Here is a 26,100-nt window from a genome sequence, read left to right as displayed (position 1 = left end):
GACTATGGAGTACAAAGTTAATATATATGAAATCATAACCTAATTATGATCAGCACAAATTAGAAAAATATTAATAATATCTTAATGTTCTTGTTATATTTAATTTATAGCAACAGCATAAATTAAATATATATCAATAATACTATTAAAAATAATAATCTTTTGTATTTGTTATTTAAGTTGTTTTTATTACTCATTATTTAATATACTTTCATTATAACACCTAAATAATATTGTTTAGAAGAGAAATATATGGTGCGTTTAATAATGGTTTTTTTTTAATTAATTTTCAAATTTTTTTAATTAGAAAAGTAATAAGTTTGTTTTTTTTTTAAAAAATTAATATATTTTATAAAACTGTTTTAACTTTTTATTTTTTTTTAATTGAAAATCAAAACTTTTTTAAAAAATTAATACAAAAAATTACTATTAATTTTTTTTAAATAGTTTTTTTTTTATATATTTTGGATTTCGACCCCAACTTAGACCTTGGGACAGGAACTCTGACCCTGGCCGCAGTCCTGGACTCAGACCACGGCCCTGTTCCTAGATTTGGATCTGAACCCGACTTAAATAAAATAAAAAAATAAAAATTATAGAACACACTTTCATTTTCTATTTTTAAAATTAAAAAAATAAAAGTGGTTATAAAATATATTTTTGTTTTTTAAAAACACAAATTTTACTTTTATAATTAAAAAAAAATATATATTACAAATGCCCTATAATAATTATTATGTTCTAGTATATATAATAATTAGAGATGGGACAATAATCGAAGTCTTGTTTTTGAATCACATTAATTTGGATAATGTATATAGAGTTAAAATAATTAATATTCCTAAATATATAGGTACGTCCTATATAATATAAAATTATTACATCTTGATAAATTATTGTGATAAAAGATGTAGCAACACTTATATTTAAAATATTTACCTAAAAATTAAAACAAAATTTAATAAAATAATAATTATAACATTCATAATAAAATATCATGATATATACATTTTGATATAGATCATTTTCCCCTTCATTCATCTTGATAGTAATTCGATAATTTATTAAGATGTATAGTATTGCTCTAATATAAATTTAAGTATTCAATTGAAATTAATATTTCTGACGTAACTAATATTTTCGTATTATATATATAATTTAAGAACCGTAGAATAAGTAACCGGAGGCATTGAATTCACTCTTTTTAAACTCCCAATCCCACGTACTTTGGCATACTCTTCCAAAACCAAAACACACACAATTTTTTTTTTCAGTTAAAACAAATCAATCACTATATATTACCACTTACAACTCATATAGTTCTTTTAACTCAAAAAAGAAAAAACAAAAATGGTGACTGGGAGGAAAACGTCGTCGTTGGAGACAGAGATGGCGGATGCGAAGGTGGTGGTAGTGATGGAGGAAAATGGGGCTCACACTCAGCGGGCCGTAGAGGCGGTGGGGGCAGCTGATCATTCTCACCGGAAAGTTACAGTGTTGGTCCGGAAAGCTGACGTGGCACAGGCAATACTGAGGGTGTTGAGCGTGGCAACGTCGGTGATAGCGTTGTTGTTCATGGTTACAGCCAAAGAGGCCAGCACTGTTTTTGTCTATGGCTTTCCTCTCCCAGTTTTTTCCAAGTGGTCTTTCTCTGATTCATTCGTGTAAGTGGAATTACTATGATACCCTTCTCTGTTTCTTTCTTTATTTTGCTGCTTCTGTAGTTTGGGTTCTTTCCAAGGTCAAGTAAGTTAAGTTTGTATCATTCTTTTTTTGCCAAGTTCTCTCTTTGTTCGGTAGTTAGATCAGGTTTATTATGCTTTATAAATGGAGATTTTGTCAGTATATTTACTGGCTTTCCCGGAACATGACCTGAAAAACGGCCTTTGTCCTAAGTTTAATTCTTTCTAATATTGTTAGACTAAGAGTGTCCACTTATGATGACGAAATTGCCCTTCCACGTAACAACAAAAAAATATTTGGTATTCGTACACGTAGCTACTTTTCTAATTTCATTTCATTGCTTTTCAATGAAAAAGGAATCAGACCCGTGAGTGTGTCTCCCTTTTTATTATTTTTTTTATTAGTCTTTGAAGTCTATTCTAATTTGTCTCTTTGTTAGACATTATTTTGAAATAATAATTTTAATTATGTTATATGAAGGAATGAAACTCTACTTATAAGTTTTCATTTTAAATTATTAGCTTATATATATAGTGCTCATCTACTATGTGTGAGCTTCCAAATAATTACAAAGTTGTGTTAATTTGATCAAGCAATTAAAATTTAACTTTTTTTGGAATTGAGAAGTGTGTGATTTTTGATGACCGAAAAATGTGAATTGAATGAGCAGGTACCTGGTAGGGGTATCAGCTGCAGTTGCAGCTCACTCATTGCTGCAGTTAATCTTAAGTGCATTGAGATTGCTCAGAAAGTCATCCGTTGTTCCCACAAGAAATCATGCATGGCTCATTTTTGCTTGTGATCAGGTAATACACCATATGCTTTTCTCTCTCATTTTTCTTTTCCTAACCATTAATTAATAATCACATATAACTGTTATATCCTCTCTCTCTCTCTCTCTCTCTCTCTCTATTCATTACAATAAGAAAATTCTCTGTACTTCTTTGGATACATAAAAGTACTGTTTAATTAGTTATCTGAATATAATATATGATTTGTATATATATATATAAATGTATATTAATTGTGTTTGTGATATATATAATAGGTGTTTGCATATGCAATGATAAGCGCAGGGTCAGCAGCATCAGGGGTCAGTAACCTGAACCGCACAGGAATCAAACACACAGCCTTACCAGATTTCTGTAAACCTTTGCGTTTTTTCTGCGACCATGTGGCCATCTCCATAGCTTTCGCTTTCTTTACTTGCTTCTTGCTCGCCATTTCTGCTATTCAAGATGTTATATGCCTTGCCAACAACTGATCATCATAACAAATAAATTACATTTGCTTCTAAAAGAGAAAACATATTTATTAATGACGATGATGATTGTTTATCTGATCGATCAATAGAAAGCATGTTCCACATACATCGTTTTAGTTATTAATTTCAAATTAATGGTTAAATGTATGCATCTTTGACGTCTATATTTCCCTTTTGTAGAGATGGAATGAACATTAGTTAATTGCTTGATGTGTGAGTGCTTATTTCTCTCCGAAGTCTTTGACAAGTCTTCTCCCGAAGACCCTTTTTTGTTTAATCATATTCTTCAACCTATTCTAAGAACAGTATAAGAACATTAAATAAAGACTAAAATTTAGGTGAACACTCTATCTTTTCACAAAAGAAACTCTCTCCAATGAAAATATGAAAAATAAAATTAGAATAGGTGAAAAACATTTGAGTGCTCTCTAGGCCCTATTTATAGAACATAAAAACTCTAGAGACAATCACAAACACATTTTCAAAGCTAAACAAAACTTTTTTTAAAAATCCCTAATTTGCAGCATGAAATTCGTATTTTATAGAGACAATCAGGTCCAAATAGGAAACTTCTCAAATACGACCAAGATCATGATTTGGTCTTCAATACTTGCAAAATTAAGATTATTTGATTTTCTATACATATAGCAAAACTGAAATTAACATTTAGAAAAAAGAAAAGTCAATTTTTACAAAAAATAGGTAACTTTCCATAAAGAGAAATCCTTCTCTTGTATGACAAGTTTCCTAAACAAAAAAGAACCGTTGTAAATAGAAGTTAATTAAAAGGAAAAGAGTAATCAAAGCCATAAAATTAACACAAGAAAATACCATAATTCACAAATAAATTAAATAATATTTTGACAGCTAAATTGCCAAAAAAAAAAACCTAACACTTCTTTCTTATTCTTGTGATTTGTTCATATTTGTTTTAATACATGTTGAAAATTGATCACATTTTGCACAATTATGATCCTATAAAATGAAATATAAAAAGTGAATACGAGGAATGCTTTAATTGAACAAACATATGTTTTGATATGAAACGAGAATATTATATAGCCTGTGTAATCTTTAGATTATTACTCAATGCATTGTAAATTATATGATCTGAAAAGAGTTTAGGTTATATTGTAAACTGTCATTACTTGAAAAAAAGAAGAATAGTTAAATGGCATTATAATTAGGTAATTGAAGCAATTGAATTTATATTTTTAATTTCACATTCATGGTTAAGTAGCTTTAATCACATTCTTTAATTTTCTATCAATTTATATTATTCTGTTTCTAATTTTTTTTTTTTGACCAATAGAAACATATGTCTAATTTAGTTAGTAATTGACTTCTATTTCTGTGGGTTCGACCTCACTTCTGTGAGTACTACTTGTGATAGTGCACTTGCGTTGTTTTATATTTTCGTAACAACATCTAGCCTTGTGGGATCTTGTTTGGAAGCCTAAGAAGTATGGCAGTTTGGGTTTTCGTGAAGGAACCAAGTGGAATAATACCTCGAATATTGCTCAGTATATTTGGGTTATTTCTACAGAGCAAGATGTTCTATGGGTTAAAATGATCAATACCATATACTTAAAAATCGAGATTTTTGGGTTGTTGATAAGAAAGGGGATGTGAGTTAGTATTGGGGTAAACTCCTCAACCTTAAAGATGTTTTCACATAAGAATCAATCATGGATACTAGATAAAGGGTAAATTTCGAGTAAGCAAGCTTTATAATTCTTTTCTCATTCCTTATGCTAAGGTTGATAATTGTAAAATAATTAGGTGTCACTTATCCATATCAAAACATAAATTTATCATTTGATCAACAAGCCTCCCATAATAACTTGTTAACATGAGATCAATACTGATGACAAGAGGTATCATATCGCTATTACTTTTACATTCTGCCCAATGTGTGAGATGACTGTCATACTCATTTTTTCTTTGAGTGACCTTTCCCCAAGTAACTCTTGCAAGTTATTTAGTGTTGGCTTGGCAATGCCATTTGGGTAGTCTTACCTGGATTTGTTATTGTGGTTGAATACAAAACGAGTTTGTAGCTTGCTTCACAGTATTACTATGGCTGCTTATATACTTTATTTGAAGGAATTAGAATATTTGTATTTTTGAGCAAAATGTGTTTATGATTTTTTTATGTAGATAATTTGATTAGAGTATCATTAAAAGTTAATTACTACTTGTTTACATAAATAAACTTTCTAAGAGGGACCAATGAGTTTTTTTATTTTGTTTGAAATATATAAGAGTGTCAATTTATTGTTGTGTCTTATAAATGCTGGTTTGTGTAACATTTATTTTGTTTTGATTAATACAATCTACTTTTAATAAAAAAAAACAAGAAAAGAAAAAAAAAAGAGTATTAATATGTTCAAACACAAGAGAATGCTAGAGATAAATACTAATAAGCGATGTAAAATTAAAATATAAAATAGTAATAAAAAATTGTGTTTTTACAATGCATCTCTTTAAAATGAATAATATAAACCTATTACCTACTTAGTTAGTTAATACGGTTATATCAGTTGTAGTTAGTTAAAGATTGTTTCAAGATTCTGTTAGACAGTTGCTTCAGTTTTGTATTTGTACAATTCACTATAAATAAAAGGGACCAAGCTAACCATTAAGGTTAAGCTTTCTTTGGCATCATTTTCTTTTCTTCTTATTCTTTTCCTCTGTTTTCTTCTGGTGTGTACCATCTGGTATGTACCAGTTTATTGAATGCCATTGTAAAGTTCTTCATGGTATCAATCGCCACTGACCTCCGTCTCCCATGGCTTCCCACGATAACACTTCCTCCACTGCTGCTCAACATGATCCTGCTCCTGCTACTACCGCTGCTGCTACTCAGTTTCTTCCACAACAAACCCAGTCCTGGAACCCGTTCGCTCATTCTCTCTCTGCCTCTCTCACTGTTCGATTGGATCGCACCAATTTCCTGGCGTGGAAATCGCAAGTTGTTCCCACAGTAATAGGTCATGATCTTGATGACATTCTATTCACCAGTGTCCCACCTCCAAGAAATCTTGCTAATGGAACTCCCAATCCACAATACCTTCAATGGAAGAAACGTGATCAACTATTGCTTTCTTGGCTTCGATCGTCTATGACAGAAGGAATCCTTGCTGCTGTGGCTACATACACTACATCATCTCAGTTGTGGAAAGCTCTTGAACAACGCTTCACAAGTCAATCCCGTGCCCGATTACTTCAGCTTAAAGGTCAATTTTCCCATATTCGTAAAGGTTCTTTATCCATCTCTGAGTATGTGGTTAAAGTTCAATCTCTTTCTCACCTAATCATTACTGCTGGTTCTACAATTTCTGAACAAGATTTAATTCTTCAATTGCTTAATGGCTTGGGTCCTGAATATGACTCTGTAGTGTCGGGTATTACGTCTCGTAGTGATGATCTAATTCTTGAAGAAGTGCAGGCTCTTCTAATGGCTCATGAAAGTCGGCTTCATCAGCACAACTCCTTTACTGATCTAAATCTACAGATGCAAGCTAATGTTGCTTATGGCACACCAAGAAATGGCTCTTCTCGTCCTTTTCAGCAAGGTCCTCGAAATACAACTCAAGATCATCCCTCTCGATCTTTTGGCAGAGGCAATGGAAGGGGATTCACTCTCAATAATCGTTTGATCTGTCAACTATGTCTCAAAACAGGCCATACCGCTGCTGTATGTCACTATAGGTTCGACAAAAATTGGGTTACCCCCAAACCCAATCCCACTCATCATCGGGCCTATCTTGCTGAAATGGACAATGATCAAGAACCCAACAATTACTCTCCACAGGTTGTTCCTGATTTTGGTGATGATTTTGGGTGGTTCATTGACACTGGAGCCACAAATCATGTCACCAACACCAGTGATAATCTTGACAATGCTATAGTCTACCATGGAAATGACACATTGGCTGTAGGTAATGGTAAGAAATTAGCAATTTCACACATAGGCTCTACTTCTTTGCCCTCTTCTTCTCACAAATGTCTTAGTCTCAATTCCGTCCTTACTGTTCCTTCAATTACAAAAAGTTTGATAAGTGTTTCTCAATTGACTAATGACAATCATTTTTTTCTTGAATTTCATAAAAATTCTTGTTTTGTCAAGGACAAGAACACTGGCCAAGTTCTGCTGAGGGGGCGACTTAAAGATGGTCTATACTTACTTGGAGAAGGTTCTTCCATCTCCAAATCTGTCTTGCAATGCAACCTTGCATATATGTCACCTGATATGACTCATGAGTCAATTTCTAATTCTTGTAATACTGATCCCAGTATCAGTTGTTGTAATCATAATACAAGTAATAAAAATTGTTCTTTTACTACTGATATAGATGGCTATACTCATTCTATTTTCCATTCATCTCTTAATAAAGATGTGAACACTTGGCATTGCAAGCTTGGGCACCCCAATGCTCAAACCTTAAGCTGATTATTACCTCAATTACCACACACTGGCACCCTAAAAGATTTACAATTTTGCAATTCTTGTCAGTTAGGTAAAAGTCATACTCTTCCATTTCCCATTTCACAAAGTAGAGCAACTCAGCCCCTTGCACTAATTCACACAGATCTTTGGGGTCCTTCCCATGATCTCTCTATTGATGGGTACATGTACTATGTTCATTTCCTTGATGACTATAGCAGGTACACTTGGATCTTTCCCCTCACCTTAAGATCACAAGCCTTTGAGGTTTTCCTCAAATGGAGGGCATTAGTGGAAAAACAATTCAATTTGCCTATCAAATCTGTTCAAGCCGATTGGGGAGGGGAATATAGACCTTTCAAAAGGTTTCTTGAAGATCAAGGGATACATTTTCAACATCCATGTCCCCATACTCATGAACAAAATGGGAGGGCAGAGAGGAAACATAGACATATCAATGAAATAGGCCTTACTCTTTTGGCCAAAGCTGGATTGGGAATGACATATTGGTGGCATGCATTTAGTTGTGCTGTTTTCACAATAAATAGGTTGCCAACAAGAGTTCTAGACTGGTCATCTCCTCTTGAGGTACTATTTCACAATAAGCCTGATTATTCTCTCCTCAAACCATTTGGATGTGCATGCTTCCCCCATTTGAGGCCCTATAACAAACATAAGTTGGAATTTCGATCCCAACAATGTCTTTTCTTGGGCTATTCATCTCATCACAAAGGCTATATTTGTCAAGCACCAGAAGGAAGGATTTACATAGCTCACAATGTTATTTTTAATGAAGTTCTCTTCCCTGATGAATTTAATAACTCAGCACCAGTTTCTGATACACCAACACAGGTACATACTGCTCCTATTACACCTATTATTTTTCCTCAAACATTTGGTGTTCAATCTCCATCTACTAATGTTGTTGCTCCTTGTGTTTTGCCACTGGGATGTCCTAATCATGCAACAACTGGTGTTGCCACAATTGCAACACCTGGTGCGGCTGCTGCTACAACAACTGGTGCGGCTGCTGCTATAAATTCACCAACTGGTGTGGTTTCTGATGCACCATCTGGTGCTGTTCCAAATGCACCACCTGGCGTGGCTACTCATGCACCATATGCTACAATAACTGGTGCGACTGCCACAAATACACCACCTGGTGTGGTCTCTCATGCACCACCTGATGTCGTTACTAATGCACCACCTGGTGCACTATCATCTGAGGCTCAACCACTAATTCCCAGCATGCCCGACCCTATTTCCAATGACCCTCTACCCACTACTACCATTCCTACTCACCCAATGCAAACTAGATCAAAAAGTGGCATTACCAAACCCAAAGCCTACCTTGCCACAAGACACCCCTTACCCGAGTCTATCCTACCCACTGAACCAAGAAATATAAAAGAGGCTCTCAATAATCCTAAATGGCTTGCTGCAATGACCTCAGAATTTCATGCCCTCAAGAAACAAGGTACTTGGACATTGGTTCCCTATGATCCATCCATGCATATAATTGACAACAAATGGGTTCACCGAATAAAGTTAAATGCTGATGGTTCTTTGGACAAGTATAAATCACGGCTAGTTGCCAAAGGGTATCTCCAAACACCCGAAATTGACTATCATGACACTTTTAGTCCAGTTGTAAAGCCTACCACTGTTCGTATTGTTTTAAGCATTGCTGTCTCCTCCAATTGGCCAGTTAAACAACTTGATGTAAGTAATGCTTTTCTTTATGGCAATCTTGAAGAAACCGTGTTCATGAAACAACCCCAAGGCTTTGTTGATCCTACTCATCCCAATCATGTGTGCCTCCTACACAAAGCCTTATACGATTTAAAACAAGCCCCTCGGGCATGGAATGGTCGACTCAAAACCACTTTATTTCAATGGGGATTTAAAGCATCACGCTCTGACAATAGTCTCTTTATATATGGCTCGGGCAACTCTCTTGTATATCTTTTGGTATACGTTGATGATATATTGATTACAGGTCTTAATCCATCCTTGATTTCTCAATTAATCTCTGATCTTAACAGAGAGTTTTCATTAAAGGATATGGGTCCTCTTCATTACTTTTTGGGGATAGAGATTTATCGTGATACTACTGGTATGTACCTTACTCAAAGTAAGTACATAACCGACATCCTCACTCGACTTCATATGGAAGGAGCCAAGTCTTGTCCTAATCCAACAAGCTAAACTACCAAACTAAGCCTTTGTGATGGGGAACCTATGGAGGACATTACCCTATACTGAAGCACTTTGGGTGCATTACAATAGCTTAGCCTCACACGTCCGGATGTAGCATATATCATAAATAAACTTAGTCAGTTTATTCATGCTCCCACGGTTAAACATTGGGAGGTATGCAAACGACTCCTTCGATATCTCAAAGGCACACTCAATGATGGTTTATGGCTTTCCTCATCTGATTCAATGCAACTTCATGGCTATCGTGATGCTGATTGGGCCAGTTGCCTTGACGATCGACGATCCACGGGAGGCTATGTAATGTTTCTGGGCAAAAATCTGGTGTCCTGGTCTGCCAAAAAGCAGCAGGTAGTTGCCCGATCCTCAACCGAAAGTGAGTTCAGAGCATTAGCAAATGCTGCTGCTGAACTAAAATGGATTACATCCTTGTTGTCCGAGCTGCAGGTTTCGAGTATTCATCCTCCTATTCTGTGGGTTGATAATCAAAGCGCCATATCACTTGCTGCAAATCCTGTATTTCATGCCCGAAGCAAACACATCGAAATCGATCTTCACTTTGTCCGAGATCAAATAGTAGCTCAACAACTTTCAGTTCGCTTTGTCCCTTCCATAGATCAAATTGCTGATCTTCTCACAAAACCGTTGTCTACAGAAAGATTTTTGTATCTAAAGAACAAACTTCAATTAGCTACTTCTAAATTTCGTTTGAGGGAGGATATAAACCTATTACCTACTTAGTTAGTTAATACGGTTATATCAGTTGTAGTTAGTTAAAGATTGTTTCAAGATTCTGTTAGAGAGTTGCTTCAGTTTTGTATTTGTACAATTCACTATAAATAAAAGGGACTAAGCTAACCATTAAGGTTAAGCTTTCTTTGGCATCATTTTCTTTTCTTCTTATTCTTTTCCTCTGTTTTCTTCTGGTGTGTACCATCGGGTATGTATCAGTTTATTGAATGCCATTATAAAGTTCTTCAGATAAACAGATGCAACTCTTAACTGATTCTATATCTATACAAAAATTTTAATTTAAATTTTTTATAATGATATATGTTATTATTGTTTAAGATATTTTATAAAATTTTAAAAAATTAAAATAAAATAAAAAAGAATTTTTAAATTTTATTTTTAACGTGTTAAATTTTTTCAAATTTTATAAAATTTTTGTATACACATGTAGATGATGCAAATTTGACAGTAAACATTTTTTTTTTCCCTTTTTTGCCACGGCGTTTAAAGTGGGGTTAAGGATTTACTACGTTTGAGATTGAATTGCATATTGTCTCGTATCTGTGTTTGAAAAAGTGATTTAATTTGAACAACGCCAAAACTAAGTTTATTGCTGTCGTTTTTAATCATACCGACGACGATGAAAATAAATAAATAGATAAACGACACGTCTATACCTAAAATCTTAGGTTATAGTGTGTCGTTGGCCCCTCCAAGGACAAAGCTCATTTAGTATATCAGAGTTCGGTTGAGGATGAGGGAACATGGAAGGAGATGGAGCTTCTTCTTTGAGTCAGTGACGAGTGAGTACTGAGTAGCTCACTCAACCTCAACACCAACCATCTTCATCTCTCTCGCCGACCAAATGTAGTGTACCAGAAGTCAAACCATTCAATTTGTTATTTCCATGGCTTCCCAATGTCGTCTGGGTTTTTCAACATCTTCTTCGTCCTCACTATTTCCTTCTTCCCCATCCCTCAAGTCAAGACCCAAAACCCTTCGATACTGGAGGAATTTTCAGATTAGACCCTCGATTACTTCCCAGTTATCAAACTCTAATGCTAACTGTGACGATGAAAACGATAAAACGAAGAGAACCCAATTGGATTTTCTCAAAATCTCCGTGACGCTGACTGTAATGTCTGCCTCTTTGGCCCGATCCAATTCGGCCATAGCCGCAGTGAAAGGGCGAAAACGCTCGGGCAAAAAACCCACCACTAAGAAACCAGAAACCTCCTTATCGCCTCAAGAACTCAAGGCCTGGTCGCAGGGACTTCCTGTTGTTTCGAATCGTATACCGTACACCCAATTACTGGAATTGAAAGAGGAAGGTAATCTTAAGCATGTAATTAAGCCTCCCGGTATGAATTTGAGACAAAGGGCAGAGCCCGTTTTGGTGGTTTTGGAAGACTTTAGAGTGTTAAGGACGATGTTACCATCAATAGAGAGTGATAAGAAGTTTTGGGATAGTTGGGATAGGTTCAATATCGATTCATTTTGTATTAATGCTTATACACCTCCAATGAAGAAACCGGAGTTACCGTCTCCTTATCTGGGTTTCTTGTCAAGAGTACCGGAGTTTATTGTTTCATTGAGGAAGCCGAAGAAAGAGTCGAAAAGGGCTGCGGAGCTGAGGCGGGTAAGGGAGGATTTCAAGAGGGAAAGGAAAGAAGACTTGGAGAGAATGAGGAAGGAAAGAGAGATGATTGATAAGGTCATGTCAGCTCAGAAGAAAGAACAAGAAAGAAGACAGAGGAGAGAGTTGAAAAAGAAGAAGCACGAGGAGTCATTACGCCAGTCTCGTAAGAATTATCAGTATATGGCGAATGTTTGGGCCAATTTGGCCAGGGATCAGAATGTGGCAACGGCACTTGGGTTCGTGTTCTTTTATATATTTTATAGGGTAGTGGTGTTGAATTATAGGAAGCAAAAAAGAGATTATGACGATAGATTGAAGATTGAGAAAGCGGAAGCTGAAGAAAGGAAGAAAATGAGGGAGTTAGAGAGGGAAATGGAGGGTCTTGAAGGGATTGAGGGTGATGATGAAGAGCTCGAGCAAGGAAAAGGTGAAGACAATCCATACATGAAGATGGCAGTGCAGTTCATGAAATCTGGGGCTCGTGTTCGACGAGCACAAAATAGGAAACTTCCTCAGTATTTGGAGAGAGGTGTGGATGTGAAGTTTGAGGACGTTGCTGGGCTTGGGAAAATACGGCTTGAGCTTGAGGAAATTGTCAAGTTTTTCACTCATGGAGAAATGTATAGGAGGAGAGGTGTTAAAATACCTGGTTAGTGATCAGAATTTTCTTACGTAATGTAATTGAATATTTTAGTTTTTATTTGCCAGTTTGTTATAAAGCTAGTAACTTTCATCATGATGATTGAACTTGCTAAATTTTTTTACTTAGTTTAAGGGATGTAAATACTAAAACGGGAGAGCTTATCGATGAAGTTGAATTATGTTTGGTAGGCATGCTTATTATGGCAGCGTTCTATGTTGTTTCTTAATCAGGTGGTATACTTCTTTGTGGCCCCCCTGGCGTTGGTAAAACTCTACTTGCAAAAGCTGTAGCTGGTGAAGCTGGCGTTAACTTTTTCTCTATATCAGCCTCTCAGTTCGTAGAAATTTATGTTGGTGTTGGTGCTTCTCGTGTTCGTGCACTTTACCAAGAAGCGAGGGAAAATGTATGCATTTTAGCTTTTAAGTTACTTTCTCTTGTAATCTTAATGTAGATGAGTTGATATGGTTGCCTATTCTGTATAACATGTACCAAAAGCGTATCCATATTATTTAGCTGTAGGTTTCAAATCCTTTCTTGTTTTTCAGGCCCCATCTGTTGTCTTTATTGATGAGTTGGATGCTGTTGGGAGGGAGCGTGGTCTGATTAAGGGTTCTGGTGGGCAAGAACGTGATGCTACTCTTAATCAGGTTAGCTGTGCGTAATATTTTTACACATGTTTGATTGTTTCATAGTGCTTTTGTTCATTAAGGACTAAATATTTGTGTGAACTGTTGATATTGTGTCGATACTGCAGCTACTAGTAAGCTTGGACGGTTTTGAGGGACGAGGGGAAGTGATCACTATTGCATCTACAAATAGACCAGACATTCTAGATCCAGCACTTGTCAGACCTGGAAGGTTTGATCGGAAAATATTCATCCCTAAGCCTGGCCTTATAGGTCGCATTGAAATTTTAAAGGTAACAGACGGTTCCAAATATGCACGTTGACATTCTGATGCTGCATATATTTCAAGATTACCCAAGAGCACTCTCTCTTGAGGTTCTCACAAATTTTCCCACTGGATTTTACTTCTTATTTGTTTTCATTTCCTGGTTATAGGTTCATGCTCGTAAGAAACCAATGGCTGAAGATGTGGACTATATGGCTGTTGCTAGTATGACTGATGGAATGGTTGGAGCAGAGCTAGCTAACATAGTTGAGGTTGCTGCTATTAATATGATACGTGATGGAAGAACTGAGGTAATACTTTCTTATATAGAATTGATAGTCTTCTCTAATTTAATATTTATGTTTGAGAAGGAGAGTACATCTATAGACTATTTGGACTCAAAATAGTGAAAAGAACAAGTTTATATATCAATCACATTTCTTTTACATGCTCTATTTTGGCTTCTGAAAGTGATGTTTTTCAGTAAGGGTGTGTACGTATAGTTGCCTGAGAAACATGTGATAACAGTACTTGTCTTAGTGTAGTAATTTTTGTTTGACATTTGCAGATTACTACTGATGATCTCTTACAAGCTGCACAAATGGAAGAACGAGGAATGCTGGACAGAAAAGAGAGAAGCTTTGAGACTTGGAAGCAAGTAGCTATTAATGAAGCAGCAATGGCTGTTGTAGCTGCAAACTTCCAAGATCTTAAAAACGTCGAGTTTGTATGATCCTAAACCCTTATTTGACTGAAATTTTGTGGATCGAATGTCTCATTGATGCGTGCACTTTGTTGCAAATTAAGATTTTTTGAACTTGATTGGCACTCTCTCAAAATAAAGATTCCCGCAAGTGTTAAGGGTAAAAAGTAACAATATATTGATTTGCTTGCAGCTCACTATTGCTCCTAGAGCTGGTAGGGAATTGGGCTATGTTCGGATGAAAATGGATTCTGTTAAGTTCAATGACGGGTTTCTTACGTATGCATTTTTGTTCTTTCTTCATTGTTAGTTTTCTGGGAAACCATGTCATTATTTCCTATTGTTCTCTTTTTCTTAATTTCGTTGTGTTTCCTTGATCCGTGTCAGTCGACAATCCCTACTGGATCACATCACTGTTCAACTAGCACCTCGCGCAGCAGATGAAATTTGGTTTGGGGAGGATCAGGTATGAAAACCTGTAACATTTAATCAATGGACTGAACAATAAATAGAAAATATGGAATAAAATTAACAAGACCTTTTCTCTTTGTATGCCAAGATTGTGATAGTTTGCTGTGAGCAGATTTATATGGTTAGTATCTGTTATGTGATCCAATTTATTGATGTCTCTGATATTCAGTTGAGCACAATATGGGCTGAAACGGCTGACAATGCTCGTTCAGCAGCGAGAACTTTTGTTCTTGGTGGTCTTTCTGACAAACATCATGGTGTATCTAACTCATGGGTTGCAGATCGAATCAACGTAATTGAACTCCTTATTTTCCTTCTATTAGAAGCAGATTTCAAGTTTCTATTTAGTTATTAATGTACTAAATAAGTTGCACTTTTCATATAAATTTGCAGGATCTTGATACCGAGGCATTGAAAATTGTCAACATGTGTTATGAACGTGCAAAAGAGGTATCTATACATGAAGATTCACTCATTTTATGGGGAAATATCTCTTTTGAATACTGATTGATATTAACTAAGATAACATTGTCTTCCACCATATCAGATTCTGAACCAAAACAGAAAGCTCATGGAGGCTTTGGTGGATGAACTAGTTGAGAAGAAAAGTTTGACGAAACAGGATTTCGTGCGCCTAGTAGAGTTGTATGGCTGCCTCAAACCTCTGCCGCCAAGTATACTTGATCTCAGGATCGCTAAGCGTAACCAGTACCAAGATCTTATAATGAACCAGAAGGATGGCTGATCCTTAGTTTCTAACTGAAGTGGGCCTCGGAAAACGACGTAAATCTTAGGCATTTTGGGGGTGCTTTCATTTATTTTTTTTTATATAAATAATGTATTTATATATATACATTTATGGGAAATCGTAGTCAAAATTTTGACAATTTTTTTAAAGAAATATATATTTCATTCTTTTTACCCCCGTTGTTCCAGCAACTGATTTATACTTGTTTCTCTATCCTGAATTCTGTTGTGTACTACTGGTATCTTCATTCAGTTGGTTTGTTTGACTACAAACAGAACATAGTGATTAGAAGTCATACATAGTGATAATAATTATATTTAATTTTTTTTTTTGAGTACTATATTTAAGAAATCTTACCTCGAAAAAAATACCTTAAAATTTATCTTATTCGAAAAATAAATAAGATAAAATCTTCAAGGGAGTTTCTATTATTTTTATTTTGATAAATATTATTATTATTATTTAAGTAGCTAAGTAAATAGGGGTCCTGAGTTCCAGCATGATATATCGTCTCCACTCACCACTAACCTCAAACAACACGTTCTCACCAACGTTACAAAGTTACCAAGTCACATAATAACCGCCCAGTGATGCTGCCACGTTTCTATTTTTTCTTTTATTATTATTATTATTTTACAACAGACCACGTTTCCTTTGGCCACCCCACGATTTTACTGCATTTCCACTTACAACATGTATATATAGTACTGTCCCTCCCTTCGAAGTTTCACACCACAATTTTGAGCTCAAACATTCAGCATTCGTTGCAAAAGCTTCGCTAGAGAACAAAGTGATCATCAGCAACAGAGCATCATCTTTAGAAATGGCTTCTTCCATTAATGTTTTCTGCGCTTGGATGGTGATCTCCTTGGTCCTCATCATCAACGCTCCAACACTTGAAGCTGTCAAGGAATTTAAAGTAGGAGACGAGTTGGGCTGGATGGTGCCTTCACCCACAAACAAGACTTCCCTCTATAATCAGTGGGCTTCAAGGAATCGCTTTCGAATTGGAGATTCTCTTGGTGAGTGAATCTTGTTGCATTTATGTATGTTAGTACTAAACATGTTGAAAGTTCTTATCTTTTCTCTGTCTCTGTCTCATACTATGCTCTTTTGTTTTTGGCCATGTTTTCGTGTCCATAGTTTTCGAGTACCAGAACGATTCACTTGTTTTGGTAGAGAAATGGGGCTACTACCACTGCGATGCAAGCAAGCCAATCGTAGCCTTTAACAATGGGAATAGCACTGTCACCCTGGACAGGTCTGGTCTCTTTTATTTCATCAGTGGCTCTCCTGATCACTGCAGAAATGGGCTGAAAATGATTGTTGATGTCATGTCTCCTCACCGCCATAATCCTCTATCTCCTGCTTTTCCGCCAGAACCCTTTTCTACTGCGTCTCCACCAGCACACAATGCAGCCGTTTTGGCCTCTGTATCGCTTGGCTCGCTTGTAATGGCACCGGTTGCAGTTCTGCTGTTGCAACCTTATTATTACTATTTTGATTAATCTTTGTGATTTCTATTAATTATGGTCCTTCTACTATTATTAGTTGGTTTTGTTAATTTGTTTAATTTGAGTCAGATTCCGGCTGTTGGAATCTTTAGTATTTTTTACTTATTCATTTTGTTTCCAAGATCATTGTGATCTTATTTTAGTTAAGTACATTTGGATTTTCATTATTAATACTATTACTAATTTTTTGTTTTTGTTGAAATGTTAGTTCTTTATTATTTTTTATTGTGTCAAACACAGTTTTGATGAATTAACTACCAACTCTTTTAACCTGCTTTTTAAGTCAATTTAGCAAGCTTAGGATATGATTTTAAATTTTAGCAGCCTTAGAAAATTCTGAACATCAAGGTCCACATTTTTTAATTCCTAATATTATTTCTCTATTGACTTGATATATTGAATGAAAATGGGACTGAGTAGTTTAATCAAATCTATTAGCTTTGCCACCTTTACTTATAAATCTTAATCATGTTTGTCCTAATACTTTTCTAATATTAATTTTATAACTCTACTCACGTCAATACTACTATAAGCATGAATTAGATCGTTTTCTTAAGTATAGAATATCATCAGTAATTGTTTCTTATTATTTTATTTTGTTATCTAATTATTTCGACGTGGCATTGAGCTAGTCCAGCGAGAATGAAAATGACTTATTAAAATTGTACGAATTTATTTGTACATGCTTTTATCAGTTGAATGGCCTAGTCAAAGTCTTCTCTTTTGTCATGAAAGTATTTCAGAAGTTGTAAAGTTAAACTAATAAGTTAAAAAGATTTCATTCATGTACCAAATACACAGGACAAGCAAAACAAGTTTACAAGATTTGAAAGCATAAAACATTTTTCCACACAAGCTGTAAATAACATGATTAATCTTGATAATCATATACAACCTTAACAAATTTCTAGGAACTTGATTGATCAAAATGAATGATACCCCTGATGGAAAGAACTCTCAACATCAGAATTATGACTCTCCACTTCAGCATCTCTAAGACTCCATCTTGCCATCAATTTTCTCCACTTGAGTTTCCTTAGCCAGTGTTCAACCAGTAAAACGACTAAAGCAATGAAAATAATCCCAAGAGTTGCGCCACTAACAGCCAGAAGAGCCACAAACAGAAATTCAGTCCCCTGGCTTTTAGGCAAGGTGGCCCATGTGGCTGCAACATACCCCGTTGCCATAAACGCCACAGCCACCCACATGGCCTTATGAGCAACCACAAGCAGTCTCATCTGAGGCTTTCTTCTAAACGGTATGATACTGACCAAAACAACAACAATTGAAAGAGACGTGAACAGAGCCAAATCGTTGCTTATTACAAATACCTGAAAAGCTTTCGTCTCTCCCACCATTGATTTCCCTCTCTTAGGTCCATCTTGGTAGACCCCTCCAGGAGGGTTAATCCCGGCAGCAAATGTTACTGTGGCGATCAAAATGGTAACTAGTATGATAGTGTTTCTTGCGTTTAGTATTGCCTCATCATGTATTATCTTGTGGTTCTTTTCTTTGAAACTACTCATGTGAAGTCTTTTGCTGTGAGTCCTCTGCTTTGAGAAATCGGTAGGGGACAAGAGCTCAATCTCTTGAGTTTGGTTTTGGGGTGATAAAACATGAGATTTTCTTTGGCTCTTTAGGTTGATGCAGTTGGTTATCTCTGTAGGCATTGAGGGGGAACCGTTTTCATTATCTGATTCGAATAGATAACTCAGCCTTGAAGACAAGGTGTCAGGTGAACATGCTATGATATCTATGCTTCTTTCTCCACCGGCTCTTGTAAATAAGCTCTCAAGTTTCCTACTTTCTGCACTGTCTTTACTTTGGTCAAGCAAGTCAAATGCTGTTTGACCTTTACTGTTTCGAGTATTAATCTCCACCTTTGTTTTGCTCATCAAGAACTCAGCAATCTGAAACACAAGCTCAAAAAATTCAGTAAAAAAAATATACATGTTCTAATACATAATTTTGATTTTGTAATTCTTTACCTGATGCCGCCCTCGCGAAATAGCTAGATGCAAGACAGTGTTACCATACCGATCCTGGCAGTGAAGAAGGTTTGTACCATTGAAGACATATACCAAGAACACCAAAGCTTCTAATTTTCCATGTCTAACTACCAAGTGAAAGACTGATTCCTCCTCTTTAGTGAGGTAGTGAAGAGCTGCAGGTGCTTTTCGCGTAAATTCTTCAAGGACTGAAACTTCACCATGTATTGCAGCCAAGTGCAGAGGTGTGTAACCGTTGTTGTTGTATTGTAGAGCTAGATTTGGATCACGCCTCAGCAGCATCCAAGTTATCTCCCTATGCCCTTCACTACAAGCGTAGTGCAAAGCTGAGTTTGCTTTCTCATCAATCTTTTGAGCCAAATAAGGACTCGTATTTAGTATCTCCCTAACAACATCTGTTAAAATAAGCATAATCAACTACTTATATATGTTGCAAATGAAGAAAAGAAAAAAGGGTGATCAAGGTTAGTAGATGATTATACCTGTGTGTCCTTTAGTTGCAGCCACAAGGATGCAAGTTTGATCAAGGCCAACTTCTTCTGACTCAAGAATACCAGGCTGTTTGAGTAGGAGATTCACAGCGTCAAGATGACCAAGACTACAAGCCACATAGAAAGCACTTTGTTTATCAGAGTTGAGCTTAAAAGCCGCTCTGGGATTAGCTTCCAAAAGTAGTTTCAAAACATCTAAATTCCCCTGGCGACAAGCTATGTGGACAGGTGTCTCCAAGTCTTTGTTCTCAGCAGCAATCATTTCAGGACAGAGCTTAACTATTTCAGATACGATTTCTACATGTCCAAACATTGTAGCAAAGTGTATGACTGTGTTCAAACCGTCTGTTCTTTGCTCAAGAATACCTTCATTTTCTCTAACCAAGCTAAGGAATGTGGATACATCGTTGCTGCTAATTGCCTCCAAAAGCCTTGGATCCATCATTACTGTGTTGTTATAGGTATACCAAGGCTGTGAACTGAGAGAGGGTTAGTAGAGGTATTGTATTCAAGTACCTATATTTATAAGTAGGAAATCTAGTAAATTCTTGGAAAATATGGTGGAACTTGTCATTAAGAATCCAAATAAGTTGAACAAAGATTTGGGTACGTAGTACTCTACTTTTTTATTCATTTGTTTAGTCTGTTGTTACAGTATATTCTTTACCACAACACTAAATAAAAAATATATATTTATAGTCTGTGAAGAATGAGACTCAGTCAAGTTCAAGGAGTATGAATCTTGACCAACGTTCTCTCATTGTACTTGTACTGAAAACGAAAAGGATCTCTAGAAGTTATTGGAATTGGAACCCTTCAATGGGTTTGTGGAACTGTTTTTAAAACCTTATTGGGTGTGGCCCAACATTATTATCTGCCAAGAGGCCCATGACATCAGTCCTTAGGAAGAAATTGAAAAGAAAGTTGCAAGAAATACACTTTATTATTTATTTATCAATTCTAGGGAAGCTTCTCTCAAGTTTTCCATTAATCTGCACTAAACAAATATTAATGGACTTCTGTATCTAAGTCCTCTGAAAAGTATAAACTTATCTAACGTGATAATTTGGTAATGTATACTAATACTATATTATTTACGTAGTTTTACACAGTGTTCACCAAGTTATTAGTTATATATGGTTGTCGTACTTTATGTTTTCTCCAATTAAAATAGGCCAAACATAGTCTCCTATACAAGTAATGTACGGATGTAAAGATAGATGATATAATATTGAGACAATATGATTGATTACTGTGGAGCCAAGTAAAAGTTCAGATCAGAATAGAATTTCTAAAAAGAAATAAGAGACAGAACTCAGTTCCCAATATAACTATAACAAACACTTATGGACAAGTAGTGTACAAATTTTTTACCATGAAAGGAAATGAATACAACAACTTACAAAGGTCACCTTACCATGAAAGAGAAAACAGAAAGGAGAGCATGTGTACAACAGCTAGTATATCCTATATAATACTCCTACAGAAACTTTAAAACAACGACCTATAAATTTGACTTTTCTGTCTAACAAAAACAAAAGAAAAATAAAAATCAATAGGAGTGATATCCCTTCTGGAAAGAGCTCTCAACATCAGAGTTTTCACTTCCCATTTCAAGATCATCATTATCCCCAATTGCATCCCTTCTCATTGATCTCCACCGATTCTTGGTCAACCAATGGTCAACGAGCTTCTTCCCAAGTGCAATAAAAACCGTTCCCATGGTTCCTCCGCTGACCACCAGAGCCACCACAGACACCAACTCTGCCTTCTTGCCTGTCGGCGAGATCACCCACATGGCCGCAACATAGCTAATAGCCATGAAAGCCACGGCTGCCCACATCACCTTGTGAGCAACAGACAACAATCTCATCTGGGCCTTTCTCCGATACGGTATGATACTCACTAAAACCACAACGATGGCCAATGATGTGAACAGAGCCAAGTCGTTGCTTACTGCAAACACCTTGAAAGCTGTCGATTTCCCCACCGTTGACTTTCCTTTCATCTCACCGTCCTGGTGCACGCCGCCAGGAGGACTTATTCCGGCGGTATAAGTGACCGTGGCGATCAGAATAGCCACTAAGATGATGGTGTTCCTAGCGTTCTGTAACGCCTCTGCGTAGACTTTACGACGTTGCTGCTTGTTTCGACGCTTGGCCATTATTCCAGAGAGAATTTCTTCGTGCCTTTTGCAGAGAATTTGGCCATCATGTCCTAATGGTGATAATCCCTCAGGACCCTTTTCGGCAGGAAGTCTCGGGGAGGATTTTCTGGACTGGGGTGAAGACACACAAGAAGATCTCGAGAGAGGAGATGACATAGAACTTGATGGGGTTTTGCTTGATGAGGGCGAACATGTATCAAAGACTTGCATTTCGTGTTCCTTAAGGATTCTTTGTGGTATGATATCGAGTGGAACAGGCCTAGAGCTGGTTTTTGGTAATTTTGGTAGAAAACATAACAATTCTGTGCTTCTTTTGGCTCTTTCTTTAAGGAACAAGGCTTCGAGACGTTGATTTTCGACGCTATCTTTAGCCTGGTCAAGGATGTCGAGTGCTGTAAGTCCCATACTGTTCACACAATTTATGTCTACTTTTGCTCTTTTTATTATGTACTCTGCCATCTGATACAAAAACCAATATTATAATTAAACAAAGAACGGACTATATTAATTTATCATGAGTGTTGATAATTGATACATATAGCATTATTAATGTAAATTCATTTTCACCTTATGATGTCCTCCTAAGACCGCAAGATGTAAAATGTTGTTGCCAAACCTATCTTGGCAGTTAAACAAGCTCATCCTATTGCAGACACTGATTAAGTACATTAAAGCGTCAATTCGGCCATGTTTCACAGCTAAATGAAACACAGTATCTCCCTCTGTTGTCAGACACTGAAAAGAAACAGCCGCCTTGTTAACATATCCTTGGAGGACTAAGACTTTATAGTTGATTGTTGCCAAGTGAAGGGGAGTGAAACCGTCCTTGTTGTACTTCAGAGCTAGCTTTGGATCAAGCTTCAGAAGCATACCGGTGATTTCCTTGTGCCCTTTTTCTGATGCCCAATGCAGTATCATATTTCCCCTCTCATCCATCGTTTGAGCAAACTCACTGTTCTTGCTTATCAGCTCCATTACAACATCTATTACAATAACAAATAATCAGGAACCATATAAACAGAAGTGTTGAAATTTAGTTTTTATCTTTATAATATATTACCTGTGTATCCAGCTGAGGCTGCGGCATGAATACATTTTAGATCATATCCGTCTTCCCCTAGACAAATTAACCCGGGTTGAGCCAATAGCAGACTCACTGATTCAACATGACCTGAACTGCAAGCCAAGAACAGAGCTGTCTCGTTATGAGAATTGAGCTTTCGGGCAGCCTCAGGGTTGGCCACCTCTAGTAGCAACTTCAAGATTTTTGTATTCCCTTTGCGGGAAGCTTCATGGAATGAAGTCTCCATGTCCTTATTCTGGGCAGCCACCATGTCAGGCCTCAAATTGATGATGTAGGCCGTCATTTCCTCATGTCCTAACTTAGAAGCGAGGTGTAGGACAGTGTTCTTGGACTTTGCTTCCAGTTGATCAAGAATTGCTTTGTTTTTCTGAACCAAGTTTTTGAATGCTTGTGTGTCATTCCGACTGACTGCCTCCATAAGATTTGTATTCATTGTCATAAAAAGCTTTGAGATTCACTACTCTCTTTTTGTTATCTTTCTTCTTTTGGTGCTATGTCTCTAGTTATGACTTTCTTATATAGATTGACAAATGAAGTAGTGTTGCGTTGATACCGGTGTGAACAAATGCTGACACTCATTTTCAACCCCACGTGTGGAATCACTCAATATTATCATTATTTTTAATTCTAAAATTATGTAATTTTCAAGCTCATGCAAATTAAAATTCCAAGAATCCTCAAAGAAGGTTCAGAAATAGACAATATATTTAAGGTTTTCTTATCTTTAATGGATGAGTTTAATTAGTGAAACAGAATCGAAAATTATGTTTTGTTTTATTGATTATTGTCTCCTTCCTTTTAATTCGTCATGTCATGTGTTTTTCCTAGAACTTCAGCCCAGCCACAACTTCTAGTGGGGTATTGACATTTGCCTTCTGGTAATGTTACAAGGCAAATGTGAAGAAAGACAAGCTGAAATTATTAGTTCCATTGCTGTTGGGCCCTCCTCGAAGACAATTGCTTTAGTCCATCTCTATTGAAGAGAAAATTTGTATTGGTATCTTTGGATCGTTTGTTTTATTGTATATAAGGATAACAAGACGCGTAGATATGAAAATGTTCAGCAGCCCACTTAGCTACCACAGACAATGCAATGGCATAGGTAAATTATCTATTAGCTTTATCCATTTAGAACGTGTAATCATTTTGTTTCCAGAAGGTTTTAATATTTATTTACATGATAATTTGGACGGCTTTGATATATAAAGTTCATCATGATTTTGATGTCTATCAACGTCAAATTAGAACTCCTTTGTCTCGAACTCATTTTCTTGTAACTTTACCGCTACCAATCACTGGGCATCACTACTGCACTGCACTGCACAGCAGTTTCCTTCTGTTTCTGAGAAAATGCTAGAGAAATTTCTAGTATCTTAATGTAACGATGATTATCTCACTGAACCCCAGCTTTGTATTTACTTTAGATTCACCTCTTTTGAGCATGCTTTCGTTACTTCCATTACTTACTTTCCCTTTTGGCAACTTGTAGTACAACAGAGTTTGTACTAATTCCATACACTTTTAGAATGTATTTTTGGGAAATTCCATCTTTGACAAGAGAGCTCGGTAGGGTCGGCGTCACTAAACAAACAGTCGAAGAATTGGGGTCAATTTCTTAGTGTCCAACCGCAAGTATTATGTTTCATGCTAAAATTCACAGCATCAGTTCGGCACATAATTGCTAGTAAAAGTGGTCCGGAGCACAGAAACTTGATGAGTATATTGGTTGTGCTCATAAATTTTGACACAAAGTCTATCTCTGTCCATTTGACATTCAATATACAAGAGTAGCATCCGTTCATGTTTTCCATGAATTAATTGTTGCTTAGTTCCTCCTAACTTCATGTTAATGTTGTTCTTTAATGAGTTTGTTCTCAAAAAAATTCTGTCCATTTGACAAGTGAAACTTCAAAATCACAATGGTGAATCATTGTAGTACCCAGAAAGGAAATAGTAAAATATAGAACCAGAACAATTTACATATCATTTTCGACACTGAAGCAGTGCGATCAACTGATGCGGATTATGAATGTACCCAAAAGTTCAAGCCACTAAACTCTCTTTATACTCTAGAGAAAACTACAGGCTAAACGCCACAGAAACGTTTCATGTTTTCCTCTCTACATCTTCACAATGTGATATCATTCATAACCATCAATGCTTTGTTTCATTTGATCCAACTGCAACACCACATAACCCAACATTTTACAACAGATGGACGATAATCAAATGCACTCTTGATTTATTTCCTAAATGCCACTTGGATATATTTTTGTGTTTATTTAACCAGATTGTGCAAATTATGAAATTGTAAAAATGTCAAAAAAAAAATGTAATTTGCTTTGATAGATTATAAAAACAATTTCATTCCCATCAATCATCACAATTTTGAAAGAAAATGTACACAAAGGAATATTTTTGATAAAAATTTTACATTTTTACGGTTTAATTTTTGTTATATTTTTTTAAAAAAGAAAGTTTAATAACTTTACGATTTCTTTTTAATTACAATTTACAGTATTTAATAATAACAAAGAAAGAAAATGATAAAAATAATAAAAAACAACATTAAAAATAACAAAAAAATAACAAGATTATAATAATAATAAAAAAAGCTATTAGGATTTTTGCTCCTTGATTTATGGCCTATGTATTATTATACCCCTAAATGTTTCAGCTCGTTAAAATAGTCCATAAACTATTCACAGTGGTGTAAATTGGTCATTCTTTCAAGTTTTGTCACACGTGGCACACAAAATGATGACATGACTACTTAGCCAGTTGCTACGTCAGTGCCATGTCAACGTCATGTGTGTAATTAATTTGAAAAAAATAATTTATTTTTTTAATTTAGTTTTACTTAATTTTCCCAATTACTAATTGATTTTTAATTTAATAATTTTTATTTTTTAATGTTAAATGTAGGATTTTTACCGTTTTAACCCTACACCAACAAAGCCACAATATCAGTTATCAAGGTCAAAAATGACCTTTCCTAGTCTAAGTAAACCCTTAGACTAAACGGCACCGTATTAACCCCACGACATCAATCTTGATGTCGTATGAATCCTTTGATTCAAAGACTCGATGAAGAGTCAGAATCCCAAACACTCGTACACAAATCACTCACACACTCACAAACTCGAAACCACTAGCGAGCAAGTTCTCTCCGAGAACTTGCTCGATTCCGAACCACTAGAAACCCGTAAAGCCCGTAAAAACTCAAATCTAAACACACACACACACAGCTTTTAGGTTAGATGAAAAAAAAATGAAAGATAAGGAGAGAAAACACCAGAAATTTGTTTCAGAGTTCACCCAAATCTGGGCTACGTCTCTGTCAAGCTCTTCTCAGAGATAGAAGCTTGATATCCACTATCACAAGGTTTGTTTA

The 26,100-nt window shown here is 35.9% G+C and overlaps 5 protein-coding genes across 5 annotated transcripts; 3 read left to right on the top strand and 2 right to left on the bottom strand.

Moving 5' to 3' along the window:
* Nucleotides 1-1,178: 1,178 nt before the first annotated feature.
* Nucleotides 1,179-3,157, top strand: LOC115704016 (CASP-like protein 3A1). The gene is made up of 3 exons (XM_030631237.2): nt 1,179-1,664; nt 2,354-2,489; nt 2,732-3,157. The coding sequence occupies exons 1-3, from the start codon at nt 1,351-1,353 to the stop codon at nt 2,945-2,947; spliced, it is 666 nt and encodes a 221-aa protein (XP_030487097.2). The 5' UTR covers nt 1,179-1,350; the 3' UTR covers nt 2,948-3,157.
* Nucleotides 3,158-11,026: 7,869 nt separating this feature from the next.
* On the top strand, nt 11,027-15,614 carry LOC115707508 (probable inactive ATP-dependent zinc metalloprotease FTSHI 2, chloroplastic). The gene is made up of 11 exons (XM_030635502.2): nt 11,027-12,634; nt 12,859-13,031; nt 13,174-13,275; nt 13,383-13,547; nt 13,690-13,830; nt 14,088-14,246; nt 14,416-14,501; nt 14,610-14,688; nt 14,863-14,985; nt 15,087-15,143; nt 15,241-15,614. Exons 1-11 carry the CDS (start codon nt 11,254-11,256, stop codon nt 15,436-15,438), a joined length of 2,664 nt encoding a protein of 887 aa, XP_030491362.2. The 5' UTR covers nt 11,027-11,253; the 3' UTR covers nt 15,439-15,614.
* A 547-nt stretch (nt 15,615-16,161) lies between these two features.
* LOC115707200 (early nodulin-like protein 7) lies at nt 16,162-17,157 on the top strand. The gene is made up of 2 exons (XM_030635082.2): nt 16,162-16,463; nt 16,585-17,157. The coding sequence occupies exons 1-2, from the start codon at nt 16,265-16,267 to the stop codon at nt 16,947-16,949; spliced, it is 564 nt and encodes a 187-aa protein (XP_030490942.2). The 5' UTR covers nt 16,162-16,264; the 3' UTR covers nt 16,950-17,157.
* Nucleotides 17,158-17,844: 687 nt separating this feature from the next.
* Nucleotides 17,845-20,010, bottom strand: LOC115704574 (ankyrin repeat-containing protein At5g02620). Its single transcript, XM_030631777.2, has 3 exons — nt 19,447-20,010; nt 18,944-19,359; nt 17,845-18,865 (listed from the first exon to the last, which is right to left on the bottom strand). The coding sequence occupies exons 1-3, from the start codon at nt 19,898-19,900 to the stop codon at nt 17,879-17,881; spliced, it is 1,857 nt and encodes a 618-aa protein (XP_030487637.2). The 5' UTR covers nt 19,901-20,010; the 3' UTR covers nt 17,845-17,878.
* A 744-nt stretch (nt 20,011-20,754) lies between these two features.
* Nucleotides 20,755-23,145, bottom strand: LOC133033534 (ankyrin repeat-containing protein At5g02620-like). Its single transcript, XM_061108359.1, has 3 exons — nt 22,683-23,145; nt 22,190-22,605; nt 20,755-22,081 (listed from the first exon to the last, which is right to left on the bottom strand). Exons 1-3 carry the CDS (start codon nt 23,143-23,145, stop codon nt 21,008-21,010), a joined length of 1,953 nt encoding a protein of 650 aa, XP_060964342.1. The 3' UTR covers nt 20,755-21,007.
* Between the last annotated feature and the right edge of the window lie 2,955 nt (nt 23,146-26,100).

Source organism: Cannabis sativa, chromosome 1, assembly GCF_029168945.1.
Source record: "Cannabis sativa cultivar Pink pepper isolate KNU-18-1 chromosome 1, ASM2916894v1, whole genome shotgun sequence".
In the NCBI taxonomy this organism is placed as follows: domain Eukaryota; kingdom Viridiplantae; phylum Streptophyta; class Magnoliopsida; order Rosales; family Cannabaceae; genus Cannabis; species Cannabis sativa.
The sequence above is the reverse complement of the archived record's forward strand: the minus strand, read 5'-3'. Positions and strand labels throughout refer to the sequence as shown.

What these genes read in the sequence shown, in the direction of transcription:
- LOC115707508 (XM_030635502.2), top strand. Translation starts at nt 11,254, where the DNA reads ATGGCTTCCCAATGTCGTCTGGGTTTTTCAACATCTTCTTCGTCCTCA. An exon ending in ACCAAGAAGCGAGGGAAAAT is followed by an intron (nt 13,032 to 13,173) that starts GTATGCATTTTA and finishes CTTGTTTTTCAG; the next exon opens with GCCCCATCTGTTGTCTTTAT. An exon ending in GTCGCATTGAAATTTTAAAG is followed by an intron (nt 13,548 to 13,689) that starts GTAACAGACGGT and finishes TCCTGGTTATAG; the next exon opens with GTTCATGCTCGTAAGAAACC.
- LOC115707200 (XM_030635082.2), top strand. Translation starts at nt 16,265, where the DNA reads ATGGCTTCTTCCATTAATGTTTTCTGCGCTTGGATGGTGATCTCCTTG. An exon ending in TCGAATTGGAGATTCTCTTG is followed by an intron (nt 16,464 to 16,584) that starts GTGAGTGAATCT and finishes TCGTGTCCATAG; the next exon opens with TTTTCGAGTACCAGAACGAT.
- LOC115704016 (XM_030631237.2), top strand. Translation starts at nt 1,351, where the DNA reads ATGGTGACTGGGAGGAAAACGTCGTCGTTGGAGACAGAGATGGCGGAT. An exon ending in TCTTTCTCTGATTCATTCGT is followed by an intron (nt 1,665 to 2,353) that starts GTAAGTGGAATT and finishes TTGAATGAGCAG; the next exon opens with GTACCTGGTAGGGGTATCAG. An exon ending in TCATTTTTGCTTGTGATCAG is followed by an intron (nt 2,490 to 2,731) that starts GTAATACACCAT and finishes TATATATAATAG; the next exon opens with GTGTTTGCATATGCAATGAT.
- LOC115704574 (XM_030631777.2), bottom strand. Translation starts at nt 19,900, where the DNA reads ATGATGGATCCAAGGCTTTTGGAGGCAATTAGCAGCAACGATGTATCC. An exon ending in TGCAACTAAAGGACACACAG is followed by an intron (nt 19,360 to 19,446) that starts GTATAATCATCT and finishes TTATTTTAACAG; the next exon opens with ATGTTGTTAGGGAGATACTA. An exon ending in TTTCGCGAGGGCGGCATCAG is followed by an intron (nt 18,866 to 18,943) that starts GTAAAGAATTAC and finishes CTTGTGTTTCAG; the next exon opens with ATTGCTGAGTTCTTGATGAG.
- LOC133033534 (XM_061108359.1), bottom strand. Translation starts at nt 23,145, where the DNA reads ATGACAATGAATACAAATCTTATGGAGGCAGTCAGTCGGAATGACACA. An exon ending in AGCCTCAGCTGGATACACAG is followed by an intron (nt 22,606 to 22,682) that starts GTAATATATTAT and finishes TTATTGTAATAG; the next exon opens with ATGTTGTAATGGAGCTGATA. An exon ending in TCTTAGGAGGACATCATAAG is followed by an intron (nt 22,082 to 22,189) that starts GTGAAAATGAAT and finishes TTTTTGTATCAG; the next exon opens with ATGGCAGAGTACATAATAAA.